Source organism: Labeo rohita, chromosome 2 (genome assembly GCF_022985175.1).
Source record: "Labeo rohita strain BAU-BD-2019 chromosome 2, IGBB_LRoh.1.0, whole genome shotgun sequence".
Classification (NCBI taxonomy): Eukaryota; Metazoa; Chordata; class Actinopteri; order Cypriniformes; family Cyprinidae; genus Labeo; species Labeo rohita.
In genome coordinates this window covers 34,796,850-34,811,381 of record NC_066870.1, presented here as the reverse complement: position 1 = coordinate 34,811,381, position 14,532 = coordinate 34,796,850, and the positions used below count along the sequence as shown (strand labels likewise).

Genomic DNA, 14,532 nt, shown 5'->3' with positions numbered 1-14,532 from the left:
TAAATATTAAAAAACTAATTAAAATGACAAATCACATAAAATCACTACAACAAATTCAAAACAAATAAAATATCAAAGATATCAATGAAATATCAAATATCAAAAACTAAAATATAAAAAAATAAGTGAAATTTATATATGAACATAAAACAAGAAATAAACTTGTTTTTGTAATATTTACATTTTTAATACATTTATATGTTGTATATGTGTATCTTATTGTTTTTATTGTTATTAAAAAAATACAAAAAAAATTACTAAAACTAAAAAATTAAAACATGAAAATATGAAAGAAAAAACTAATTCAAGATGAAAATAAATGCTGTGATAATACAGTAACTTGGGGTTTGTGATTAAATAAAAAGTCTAACCACAAGTACAAGCAATAGTACTAGTATCCATGCATTTGCATTTTATTACCCAAGAGTTCAGTCGGTGCATTACTATGCTAGTGTAAATCTAGTGCACAGGCAAGTTGAAAGTTCAACAGACTCTTTAGCTGGTTTGTGAGAGCTGCTTCTGTGCTTTAAATGAAACTGCATTAGCAGTCAGAGTCAGCAAAACAAAACCAGTCGATGAGATCTAAGTGCAAACATTGTTCGAGCCGGGGAAAATCATAGCATGCATTAGTGAAGTAAAACACCATACAACCCCCATTAAGAGTCATGACATTTTGTATCGTGACCAAAACATACACAAGCACGTTATGTTTCCCAGCACGCAACCCATTAAAAGCCCCCGGAGTGACACCGAGGGCGGAGAGGAAGTGGTCACGCTGCTTTAGCCAATCATCATTAAGTTAACAGCGGCTCGTTGGCACGCTCCACTGGACCTGATTGACAACACGTCACACGTAATGAGCTCAAAGCACACTGAGCAATTGATTGCTGGGCTGCGTAACCATGACGACAGGCAGATGCTTGAGAAAGCCATAAAGCGGCATGATGAAATGTGGATATAAGATTCCCTGCTGCGACCTTGTACGATGAGCAACTAGTTTATCTACAGAACTCAAAGTGCACTAGGTAAATAAACAGTTTTGCAAGTAAGGAGCCTTCTATAAATGCATCAGCACTGACAGGAAAAAGCATCTCACACCTCTGATGTTTCCATCATAACACCTTTCTTGACCGCTGTCCTCCCACGTGGGTGTGTGTTTCTCAATAAAAAGGGCTGATAAACAGTGTCTAAGTATGGAAAATGTATAGTCAGACGTTCATTATCTCAAAATAAACCCAGACAAGGTGATCAGGATCCAGACACGAAGTGTTTATTTTAAGATAATGAGTTGATGAGCAGCTCATGGACATGAAATATAGATTATGTAAAAAAAGGACTGGAAACTAGCGCAACTGTGATGGAAACTAGTTGCCTGGGTCAACGGCAGCAGCGGTTGTATGGTTTAGTGATTATTCCTATACAGAAATATTGGATCATGAGTGACCAATCAGAATTGAGTATTCTAAAAAGTTATCAAATCAGATTTTTGTTATTTATTATGGGTCAAACTGTGCAGGATGAGTTGCAAGGCAAAGTTAAATACTAGGCGTTATTGTTGACTAAAACTATTAAAAATTATTTTGTGTAATTGAAAAAAATCTGAAATAAAATAAACATTAGATGAATTATTTAAAATAAAAAACAATTCAGGCAACTAACTGAATTAAAGCACTAAAAATAAAAAAAATACAAATAGAAATAGAAATAGAAATAAAGAAAGATTTTTTTAAAAAAATAATTAAAATGCAAAAAAATTAAATGAGTTATTATATGCGGTTAAAAATAATTTTGTGTAATTGAAATAAATCTGAAATAAAACAAATATTAGATGAGTTAAAAAAAAAACAACTGATAATTAACTTAAAAATAAATGTAAATAAGTGTAAATTGTAATATTTATTAGTTTTTGTCAGTATAGTCTATATAGTTTTCATTTAGTTTTAGTTTTAGTTATTTTAGTACTGCAACTTTAACTAAATGGAAAGAATAAATGGTACCTTGGTCAACCAGCTAAAATAATTTATTTATTTATTTTCCTAGACCTTCTTTTATTTCAGAACATGTTTAAGTTTTTTTTTTTTTAGTTAAAAATAACAACTGTTTTACACCTTATTTTTTGCTGCCTCAAGTTATCCAAAAGCATAAATATAACATGTATATAAATTATTTAATGAACAGAAAATGAGAAATAAACTTGTGTCAGTTGTGTCAGAGACTACATTTTTATGTTGATACCTACATACCACGTTTTATTGTTAAAATACTAAGATTTCTAAAATAAAATAAAGTTTAGATTTTTAAGTTGACATTTTTCTATGTATATTTTGTTGTTTTTATGTATGTTTTATTGTTAAAATACTAAGATTTCTAAAAAAAAATAATAAAAATAAAGTAGAAATATAAACATAAAATAGAAATAAAACAATATTTAACAAATAAATATAAAAAACTAATAAAAATGACAAAATCACATTAAATTACTAAAACTAAAATTCAAATTAAAACAGAAAATCTCACATCTAAATCTAAAAACAATAGACTGAAATAAAATAAATTAAAGCTAAATATTTTTACAAACATATTTAAATAATAAAAAACTAATAAAAATGACAAAAGCACATTAAATTACTAAAACTAAAATTCAAATTAAAACAGAAAATCTAAATCTAAAAACAATAGGCTGAAATAAAATACATGAAAGCTAAATATTTTTACATATATATTTAAATAATAAAAAATAAATAAATTATATGGTTTAGTGAAAACATCTGTTAAGTAAAACATCTGTTAATAACTGACCAATCAGAATAGAGTATTCTAATAAGCTATGTAATAAAAGATGAAGGACCCCTATTTCCTTGCATTCATTTTGTTTAGATTATTCTTTAATATCTCAATTTTTTCTTAGACAGCAATGAGATTAAATGGAGAACAAACTGAGACTTGCTCAAGCCTGCTGCTTATTTACTTACATTAAATAAAATATAAATAAATACATGAATAACTAAAAAAAGACAAAAAAATTGCCTTTGTAAGTAGTTGAAATAAGTTTAAGTTAAAGCGCTAAAATTACTGAAAAAATAAATGATACATTTATTAAATTTAAATTAGAAATAATTAGAAAGAATAAAAACTAAAAAAAACACATAATTAGCAAATGTAAACTAACTGAAATATATATATATACACATACATATATAAATATATACTTTCTTCTACAATCTGAATAAATGCTATGTAACTGATAATTTAACACTGACTTGGGGTTAGTTAATTGAATAAATGTCCAATTCCGTTTAAGAGCAATTGTACTAGTAATGCATGCATTTGCATCTTTTTTTACATCAAAAAAATAATGCACAGTTCAATGTTTTCACAACTGCAAAGTCTCAAGCTGTTCAAATGACATTTATACAGTTCACATTCAATTTACACTGTACTTACTGTACTCTTACTGTAAAACAACCGCAGAGAAAACATCAGAGATAATGTTGACACCTAAACGAGAACTCATTAAATCTTATATTCCATGCAAGAACAATACAGTTTCCTCTGAGTAGGTTTGTGCATGTGTTTGATTGTGTATTGCACACACATGTGTGTTTGTGTGCTCAGGTGCATTTTACTCTGGTTGCTATGGCACCACAGAGTTGTGCTCACCTGAAAGAGTCCTTTCAGAAATCAAACACTCACACATCACATCCTGAAATCAACACATAAGCAACAGCTATTCCTAATGCACAAAACACACTACTGTACTGCTCGTCTGCAGCGGTCATGAATTCTGTCATCCATTAGTTTCTTACCAATGGTGAAGCTGAATCCGTCAATGCTGAAAGTGGCACTTCTGCCTTTGGTGAAGCCCTTTTTCCTAGAGTCCGTTTCTGACATGTTTTCTTGCTTTCCAGTTGTATTTTGTGAGTAAATCCCAAAGTTGCGCACGAGTCTTTTGTCTCTGGTTTGTCAGATCTCTCTATGCTCTCAGAGGGAAGACACTATTTCTCTTTTTCTGTCATTGTCGTTCTCTGTCACTCTCACGGTCTCATTATTTTCTCCCCGGCTGAATGCGAGTCCCCTCTCGACAGAGCACTTAGTGTACCAATGCATAACATAACACACTCTGCCCCTCTCATCCGCGCCAAAACTCTCTCCGTTCGGTGTTCTGCGATGCACATTTGAAGAAAAAAAGGGCAGCTTTTTTTTTTCCTCCGCGTGTGAGGATGTGTGCATGCGATTTTATCGTTGAAATGCGATCAAACCTATTTCGACTTGCTGCAGATTTGTTGAACACATTCCCAGAAATGTGTCTAGCTGGGCCAAGGCCGTGAGGTTTATGTGTATTTTGGTTAAGCATGAATCATTCATTTCTATTCAAAGACTGTTGTTTTTAAAAAACCGATAGAAATCTATTGAGACGAATAGGCAGGTGGAGGCCGAGATGTTATTCAGCTATTGTGCTGAAATAAAAGCTGGAGTTTTAGAGCTTTGATCTTTTTGTCTATGTCTAAATACAGAGGGTTGGACGACCTCAAACCCCTGAGGATTCAGTGACGCTTTAATGCGTGACTGTCTCACGTCTGAAGGAATGATTAGAGAGAAGACGACAATCAGAAAGCTGCTTCGCCAGCTCTAAAACTAAAAAAGAATTAAACAATCATACAGTACAAACTTCTTAATTGATAACTGTAAGTTATCGTACTATATGCACTATGTGAAAATGGCAAATTACATCAAATTAAATAATATAATTAAAAACAGAATTATTGGCTTTAAAAATGACACTTTAAAATGACATTCTCTTTAAATCTATAATAAAATAATATATATAAAAATGTCAAGGTATATAAAGTTAAATAATTAAATAACAGAATTATCAGCTTTAAAATAAAATTGAAATTACACTGTCTTTAAAAATATAGTAAAAATATGTACAATTAATAAATTACACAAAATTAAACAACATAATTGGCTTTAAAATAACACTTTAAAAATGTCACCGTCTTTAAATATAAAGTAAAAAATGTATATAAAAATGACAAATTATATTAACAATTTTTTGGATCTAAAATGACACTTTAAAATGACATTGTCTTTAAATATATAATATGTAAAAATGACAAATAATTTCATTAGAAACATAATTATCAGTTTTAAAATGACGTTGTCCTTAAATATACAATAAAATAATAGATGTAAAAATGACAAATTATATCAAATTAAATAATATAATTAAAAACAATTATCGACATTTGATATATAATTTGATATAATTTGTCATTTTATATATATATATATATATATATATATATATATACAGTAGTCAACATTTGAAGTGGATCAAAACCTTTCATTAAATTTGTCCTAAAACCAAAAAGAATACCCGTTCTTGTCTTAGGACAACTTTGATTAACTTTTTTTGATCCACTTCAAATGTTGACTACTGTATATATACACACATATATAAAAATGTCAAATTATATACAATTAAAAAATATAAATAAAAACAATTATCCACTTTAAAATGACACTTTAAACTGTCTTTAATTATATAATGAAATAATATATATATATATACAAAATATATGATAATATGTATATATATATATATATGACAAAATATCAAATTATTAAATATATATATATTTAATATAAATTCTATATATATATAAAATTAAAAACATAATTATCGGCTTTAAAATGACATTGTCTTTAAATATATAATAAATTAATGAATTATTAAATTTAAATTGTATTATTTAATTTAAAACAATTCCTAATTATGAGACAGTTTATTAGAATACATGATTTAAACAGTGAAATGCATTAACTTACAATAAATATACAAGTATCAAGTTCAGTTTTTTGACTGAATGAGCAAAATGTTAATTTCTTCCACAAATAAGAGCAGAAATTTTGCAATACACTTTTAAAATTACAGGTTCTTCTGTGTTTTTAGTTTAGATGCTCAGTTTTCCTTCAAGATTTTGCCAATTTCTACCACGTGACATGAATTTCAGTAAAAAACTGAACTTGATACTTGAATATTAATTATAAGATAATGCATTTCACTATTCAAATCATATATAAATACACAAAAGTTTGGAATAATTAACATTTTATATGTTTTTTATGTTTTAATGTAATTGAAAATTATTTTTAATTATATTATAAAATATATTAGATTACAATATATTAGAATACATAAATATTAATTAGAAGATAATGCATGTCATTGTAAAAATTATATATATATATATATATATATGTGTGTGTGTGTGTGTACAAATGTATGTATGCATACATATTTGCATGTGTATATATATATTTAAAAAAGTGTAAAAGAGTAATATTGTGAAATATTACTTTTTAAAAGGACTATTTTGTATTTTAATATATTTTAATATATATTTATTTCTATAAAAGCACAAGCCAACAGAAATGTTACTATCCAAACATGATGTTTACAATTAAAGAATAGAATAGAATAGAATAGAATAGAATAGAATAGAATAGAATAGAATAGAATAGAATAGAACTGAATTTGTGGTTACTATTATACCCTGCAAGCATTAACCTCTATGCCACCAACCACAAAAATCAGTGGAGAGTGTGAATTCAGGTCCCTATAATATTGCATACATTATAGAGTCACATCTTTGAAAAAATGTCCTTTTTCTCCAGACAAAATAAGACATTATTTATAGCTTTAATGAATGCATATGAAGAAGCTTGTTCACTCTGTGTGGTGTTTAGTCACTGAGATTCTTGTAGTGGCAAGCAAATCTCGTCTGGTCTTTCTTCAAAGAGCTTTAATGAGCTTCCAGTCATTACTGAAGTTGTGTGCTTGTTTGTGTGTTTGTGCATGAGGTCAGCTCGCGTATATGATGTCTCTATTGTGAATGCTGGTCACTAGGCAACCAGCCAAGGCTTTTTCCCACAGCAATGAAGAGATCCTGAGGTTAATGTAATGCAACGCACTGGACAAAAAGCTGGAGCTCATGTTCACTGTCACACTGTGAATGTATCTACACTTCACTGTTTATTTCTAGTGTTTATATTCTGTGTTGTGTGTGGAAAAAATATTTATGCTACCGCTTTCTGTGCATTTCAGGTTTTATCAAAATCAAACAGAAATATACTATTTACTATTATACTAAATTTTACTATATAAAAAAAAAACTACATTTACAATATGCATTATGAAAGGTGCACTGTAAAAAAATAATTGTTTGATATTGTAAAATAATTTAGTTTAAATGGAAACTGTTTCAAAATCAGTTTTAGTTAATAAAATATTTATTATTTAAAATATTTATTTCTGAAATCTGCTATAGAAAAAGGGTAACACTTTACACTTGTTAACATTAGTTAATGTATTAACTAACATGAACGACCAATGAACAATACATTTATTACAGTATTTATCCATCTTTGTCAATGTTAGTTAATACAAATATAGTCGTTCACTGTCTGTTCACAGTGCATTAACTAATTTTAACAAACACAACTTGTTTTTTTTTTAACAATGCATTATTGTTAATGCTGAAATTAACATTAAGATTAACAAATGCTGTAGTATATGCAATATTGTTCATTCTTAGTTCATGTTAACTAAAAATTAACTAATGAACCTTTAAAAAAAAGGATACTGTTTAAATTAGAAAAAAATAAGTGCAAATAAGTAAATAAATTTTGCAATACACTTTTAAAATGAGAGGTTCTTCTTTTAGCTTAGAGATGCTCGGTTTTACTTAAGAATTTTGCTAATTTCTACCACGTGACATTGATTTCGGTCCAAAAAAAACAACAACTTGATACTGTTTTTGATGTCAGCACGACGCATTTCTAAGTTTTTCAGCATAATCATATAGTTAGATGCACTAAATTTCATTTAACATTGTATTTTTGGTTGCAACTTGAACAATTATGCTGAAGAACGTTTGTTCTGATTGTATTAAAATGTGATTAGGCATCTTGTGCATTTCCCTTTTCTAACCACAAGAGGGCGGCAACGCTCTTAATTATAGATGATTGAGACGCGTCAGCGTCTACACATATTGACACACCTCTCTGCCTCTTTCTGCTTATGATAAATAATCACTATATGTACATTAGTGCGTAAGTGAGTTAATTAGAGTGAACATCAGTTTGAACAGAGAGATCATCAGAGATGGTGCGAACAAGCTGTTCCCGCGCCTGTTCCCATGGCGACGCACAGCGCGTGCTCTCAGATGCCTCTGAGGTCGGTGATGTCACCGACAGAGCGGAAATGCTCTGAAATCACATGAATGTTAATTAAAATTATCAAATTATCATTTGCAGATGGATACTAACATGAAATTGCTAACAGGATTTGGTTCTGATTGTGAAAAGGGAGAGAAAATGAGCTTACAGCAGCCTACAGTAAGGTTTATTTGCTAATATTACACTTGTACATTTGTATAATGACTAAAACTGACTGTCAATAACACAGATATTCATAAACGCGTAAGTAAGCCTATGGTTGAGTTGAAAAAAATGTGTGGAAGCTGCTAAATCATATAGAGAAGGACTTAGTAAGCAGGAAAGGGCACAATATTGAAACAAACTAAAGTTAACAGGTGGTAAATATTTAAGATATTAACCTGATATTTTACCTATCTGACTAGTACAGCTCAAAACATGACAACAATTGACCATTTACAGCAACAATAATCAGCAAAATCTGCAAGTTTCGTTCGGTTCAGTAACACTGTTTACGCACATTGCCGCCAATATGGCCGATTGATGACGCGTCTTAAAAACACTCTTGATAAATCTATTGATATCCAGTATGGGCTCAGCTGAACACATTCCTTGAGCTCTCAACTCTCTCAGACTTGAGGTCTGCTGGAGTATAAACTAAGGACTAAAAGTGAGAAATATAGATCTAAGACAGCTGTTTTTAACCAGATGGCCTCAGCATGTCCAAGGAGGCCACAAGATGACTTACAATTGCTTAAAATAAGACAAAACTAGCTTTAGAATATGCCAAAAGCAGCTAAAAATCAAAACATACAGTGCTGCATCTCTTATTTTAATAGAGTGTTTTCACGACACATCATTAATCGGCCATATTTTTGACACTGAATACAAACAATGCCACTGAACTGAACAAAACTTGCATATTTTGCCAATTATTGCTGCTGAAAATGATCAGTTATTGTCATGTTTTGGGCTGTACTTATCGGTCGGACCAGGAAAAACATCTGGAGTACTATAGACTGCCAAAAGGAGTCAAACCAAATAGAAAAGCGCTTCTGTCTAAAGAACAAAATGTGTTTGGCCAAACTGAACCAGGATTTCCAGGGCAAGAATCTTGACAACATTCATGATTGTTCTTATCATTTACAGTCAGGTAGGTAAAATATTAGGCTAATATCTTAATTAATACTGCTCATATGTATCTGTACCACCTATTAACTTTAGTTTGTCTAAATATTGCACCCTTTCCTGCTTTCTAAGTCCTTCTCTATATGATTTGGCAGCTTCCACATGTTTTTTTCAGTGGTTTAGACAGCATAAATTAACAGAACAACGTATTCAGTAGTATATTAACCATGCAATGTTGTTTACATCCAAGTATCGCCGATATTGCCACGCATCTGGATAACTGACCAAATTGTGAACTGACCAAATTGTGATATAAGTGCAAAAAATTATTTAGTTATTGTAATTTTTGAACAAGACACAGTCTTAAAAGCATGATACCAAAATGCATGAAAATTAATAAAATCTTAATAGTCATGGAAATTTTCTTAATAAATATACATTTTTCTAGCTATGTCAAGCTATAAAGCATTTTATTGGGTCAGAATAGCTATCTGAAAATTTGAGTTTGAAAATTAAGGTAACACTTGTAAGTTTACAGTATTTATTAATATTTACTACTCTTAGTTAATAAAATAATTCAATTTTAGTTCTAGTTAATCTTAAGATTAACAAATATTTTATATATTTTTCATTGTTCAGGTGACTAAAGCAGTTAACTACTAACAACAGGAATGTTATTGTAGTGTCACCAAATTCAATTTTTAAAAATTATCATGAAACATGATAAGGTCATTGGCAATAAAAAGTGTGAACCCTAAAGAGCATTCATAAATATGGAATTTAATTATTTTATTTATGATTATTTGATATAATTTTAATGTAATGCCACTCTCTGTTTCTGTAATTAAACAAAGTTTGAAAATGCAACTCACAATCTGTGTGGTTCTACTCCGTCTGTTCACATGCATCACTCATTATTTAAATAACAAAGCCCTAATTATTCATAGCAGGTGTCTGTCGCATCGTCAGACATGCAGGAACGACACAGTCTGCTTGAGTTAGAACGTGACAGGCTATGTAATGCTTCTACAATCAATAGAAGAATTATATTTGGTTCCCCAAAGAAGCTTTTGGTGAACAGTTCTTAAAAGAACTATTGATGTGAAGAGCATACTGATAAACTAAAGAATCTTTTTTTCTATTTTTACTATAAAGTTAAAAAAGAATGAAAAGATTCCAAGGATGTTAAAGGTTCTTCATGGAACTATTTATTTTTAAAATTTGCACTCAGGACACCTTACAATACTCCTTACACCTCTAACTGAACAATGTAATGCAGAGTTGGTGTTTTGTTTTGATCTAAATGTAACATTCAGTCACTGTGTTGGTTGGTGTCTCCCCACCTGTGACCCTCTAGAGATGCAACGCTGTAGAGAGAGAAAAACCTGAACAACTCAGCGCCAGGCCCATGGGGACCTCAGCGGGAGACTTTCTGTCTTACTTACTGTCGCTGCTTCATGGTAACCATGAAACATAGAGCTACAGGTGATATTTTAGTCACCCTCGAGGGTCACTTCTTCCTTTAACAGTCAGGTGAAAAGGGGACAGAGACGTAGGATATTAAAAAAGGACTTGGAACTTGGAACAAGCCAATTAAAATGATGTTAAAGACATTTTTTTTTTTTTTTGCATCAAATCCGTTTTCATATATTGTTATGGTGAGGTCTTCACCTTTGCACATGCATCATTCAAAAGTTTGGGGGTAGTAAAAATTATCATTTGAAAGAAATCAATTACTTTTATTCAGCAAGATGCATTAAACTACTGATGATGTTGCAAAACATATCAAATAAATGCACAAAAAAACATTAAGCAAGAGGTTTTCAACATTAATAAAAAGAAACAAATCAGCATATTAGAATGATTTCTGAAGGATCATGTGACACTGAAGACTGGAGTAATGATGCTGAAAATTCAGGAATAAAATACAGTTATTTTTAATTGTAATAATATTTCACAATTTTTTTTTACTGCATTTTAATCAAATAAATGCAAGCTATGGTGAGCGTACCAGACTTCTTTCAAAAACATTTAAAATATCTTACCAACCCCAAATTTTTGAATGGCACATAATAAATGTACTAAATGAAAGTTCATCTGGCATTTTCAATAGCAGACAGCAATTATAAAAAGAAAGCTTGCATGGTTATGTCCATTTTAGATTTGTGCAAAAATCCATCTCTGAAAAACACTTGTGCTATATAAAGCATCATGAGGCGCTGTTATTCTAACATCAAAGAGTTCAAACATAAAAAACACGGATCTGGACTCTTCAAAAGAATCGCGGCGGTACATCATTGATCATCCCATTATGAGGTGTTTTTCTCATCTGTTCCGCAGAAGTGGCTGAACTCTCTAATGTGCAGATAAATGGCCACTATCACCCCCGTTTTTGACCCAAAATGAGCAGACACCTGTTTCCCACCCGTCTCATGAAGGCATGCACTGAAATTCCACAATTACCTAATAGAGGCAGATGAATACAGTGAACCCCTAAAGAGCATTTAGACACTTAAGCTCACTTAAAATATATTTGAACGTGGTTAAAAAAAAAATAAATAAAATTACCTTAAATATTATTTTAAAACAAAATGAAAATATATTTTTCACAAACATGCGTCATGAATATTGATATTGGCAGCACAGAACGTAAACAGTGCCACTGAACTGAACATAACTTGCATGTTTTGCTGATTATTGCTGCTGAAAATAATCAGTTATTGTCATGTTTTGGGCTGTACTTATTGGAAAAGCATTTGGAGTACTATAGACTGCCAAAAGTTTACAAATACAAATACAAATAAATGAGAAGAGTGCAAAAAACTGTCTGAGGAACAAAAAGCTTCCTGCTTACTAAGTCCTTCTCTATATGATGTTGCAGCTTCCACATGTTTTTTGTTTTTTTTTCGTGGTTTAGACAGCATAAATTAACAGAACAACGTACTCAGTAGTACATTAACCATGCAATCCATGCATTTAGTATCTCCAATTTGGCCGTGCATCTGGATAACTGACCAAACCGTGACGCAAGTGCCAACCCTCTATACATACAAAACACGTCTTGAGTCTCATGTCTCAAGTTTCCAAAAATGCGTCAAAGTATGCGGTGGATGAAGAACTTCTTAACCATTAATAACGTACATTCTGAAAGTATTATTAATATTTTAAAAAATTCACTACTTATTTAATATATAAATTATTATTATAATAATATATAATTATATTATTTTAATATTTTTATATATTACATTTTTATTTATTTATCTAAGCGCAGAGAAATAATTTAGGTACAAATTGCTTTCTGAATATTCTAAATATTTTAAAAGAAAACATTTTCACTACTTGACCTAGAAAAAAAAACTTAATTTTAAACATCTTAGGTTTTTTTTTTTTTTGTTTGTTTTTTTTTTTTTTTGTAATTCATAAATTGAATTACCCTTAAAATAATTGCAAAATCTGAGGAAACAAACTTCTGGAAGGATGCCTTTTTGTTATTGTTTAGTATTATGGTCTGTATTATGTGACCTTGGACCATCAAAGTCATAAGTATTTGTAGCAATAACCAACAATACAATGTAGGGTCAAAGTTATCGATTTTTCTTTTATGCCAAAAATTATTAGGATATTAAGTAAAGATCATGTTCCATGAAGATATTTCGTAAATTGTATACCATTAATATAACAAAACTTAATTTTTGATTAGTAATATGCATTGCCAAGAACTTCATTTGGACAACTTTAAAGGCTTTAAAGTTTTTTTGTTTTGTTTTGTTTTTTTGCACCCTCAGATTCCAGATTTTCAAATTGTTGTATCTGGACCAAATATTGTCCTTTCCTAACAAACCATACATCATTGGAAAACGTATTTATTCAGGTTTCAGCTGATGCATAAATCCTAATTTAGGAAAAATGACACTTATGACTGGTTTTGTGGTTCAGGGTCATTCACTGTCAAGAGTGTCATAAGAGCGACTTAAAATACTACTACTTTGGGGGCTACAGTACATAAACAAAACAAATGACCAAACATAAAGTAAGCTGTTTCAGCTTTATATGCTTTAATCCAATCTCTAAATCCACCTTCATAACAAAGATAAATTCAACAGAAGCTGACAGAAACTCACCTGTTGCAGATGCAGGAGCTTGTGGCGTGTTTGCTCTGGTGGCGCCGGTTGTTTTCCGCGTCAGCGGTTGTTTACTAGTTTGCTTAGCGATCACACCAGACCCGCTCCGCGTTTTCCCGTCCGGCTCTTTCTGCGGCTCCGAACCCACTTTGACCAACGTGTTGCGAGACCTGGTGAAAGCTGAGGTCACTGAGCCCATCTCTGCCGAACAACCTTCAGCTGACTAAACGTCTGCTTTGGAAACCCACTTACACGCTCCATGACTTGGATTCAGCCTCTGTCATCGCTGTCGCGTCCTCAAAAACTACGATACTACGCAAACCGTGTCCTCAGAGCGGTAAAATATGCTCGTTCGCCTTCCTCGCATTCGGTTCGGTCTGTGCGAGAGTCATTGTCAACTAGAAACGATGAAAACCATCGGAAATCTCCTGTGCGCTTTCCCAAGAGAAGAGCGCGGTCGTCACACGAATAAAGTTAGTTTGGCAAACACGAGTCTCTGGGGTCGAGAGCGTTGAAAACAAGCATCTGTAATTAGTCTGTCAAGTGTATCACATTAATGAAATCCGACACTGGCGAGCTACAAATATATATAATTACATCCACAGTTGTGACCCTGGACCACAAAACCAGTCCTATAGCACAGGTATGTTGCAATAGCCAAAAATACATGTGTCAAAATAATCAATTTTTTTTCATGCCAAAAATCATTAGGATATTAAGTAAAGATCATGTTCCATGGAGATATTTTGTAAATTTCCTACCCTAAATATATCAAAAGTTAATTTTTGATTAGTAATATGCATTGCTGAGAACTTAATTTGGACAACTTTAAAGGCGATTTTCTCAATTTCTCAATGTTTTTTTTATTTATTTATTTTATTTTTTTTTTTTTTTTTTTTTGCACCCTCAGATTACAGATTAAATAGTTTTATCTCAGCCAAATATTGTCCTATCCTAACAAACCATGCATCAAAGGAAAGCTTATGATCTCAGTTTCAAAAAACTGTCACTTATGACTGGTTTTGTGGTCCAGGGTCACAATTTAAACAATGTTTAT

General features: G+C 31.0%; 1 protein-coding gene across 2 annotated transcripts in view; it reads right to left on the bottom strand.

Annotated features, from left to right (window-relative positions):
* Positions 1 to 13,874, bottom strand: part of pde1cb (phosphodiesterase 1C, calmodulin-dependent b) — a 95,378-nt gene extending 81,504 nt beyond the window's left edge. The window contains exon 1 of one of the 2 annotated variants that reach the window (XM_051136238.1): positions 13,476 to 13,874. In XM_051136238.1, coding sequence (XP_050992195.1) covers positions 13,476 to 13,674 — 199 coding nt within the window. In that variant the 5' untranslated portion in view covers positions 13,675 to 13,874. Of the gene's footprint in view, positions 1 to 3,806; positions 4,091 to 13,475 lie in introns of those variants that run through there. The other variant, XM_051136244.1, reaches the window with a different exon arrangement.
* Positions 13,875 to 14,532: the final 658 nt, after the last annotated feature.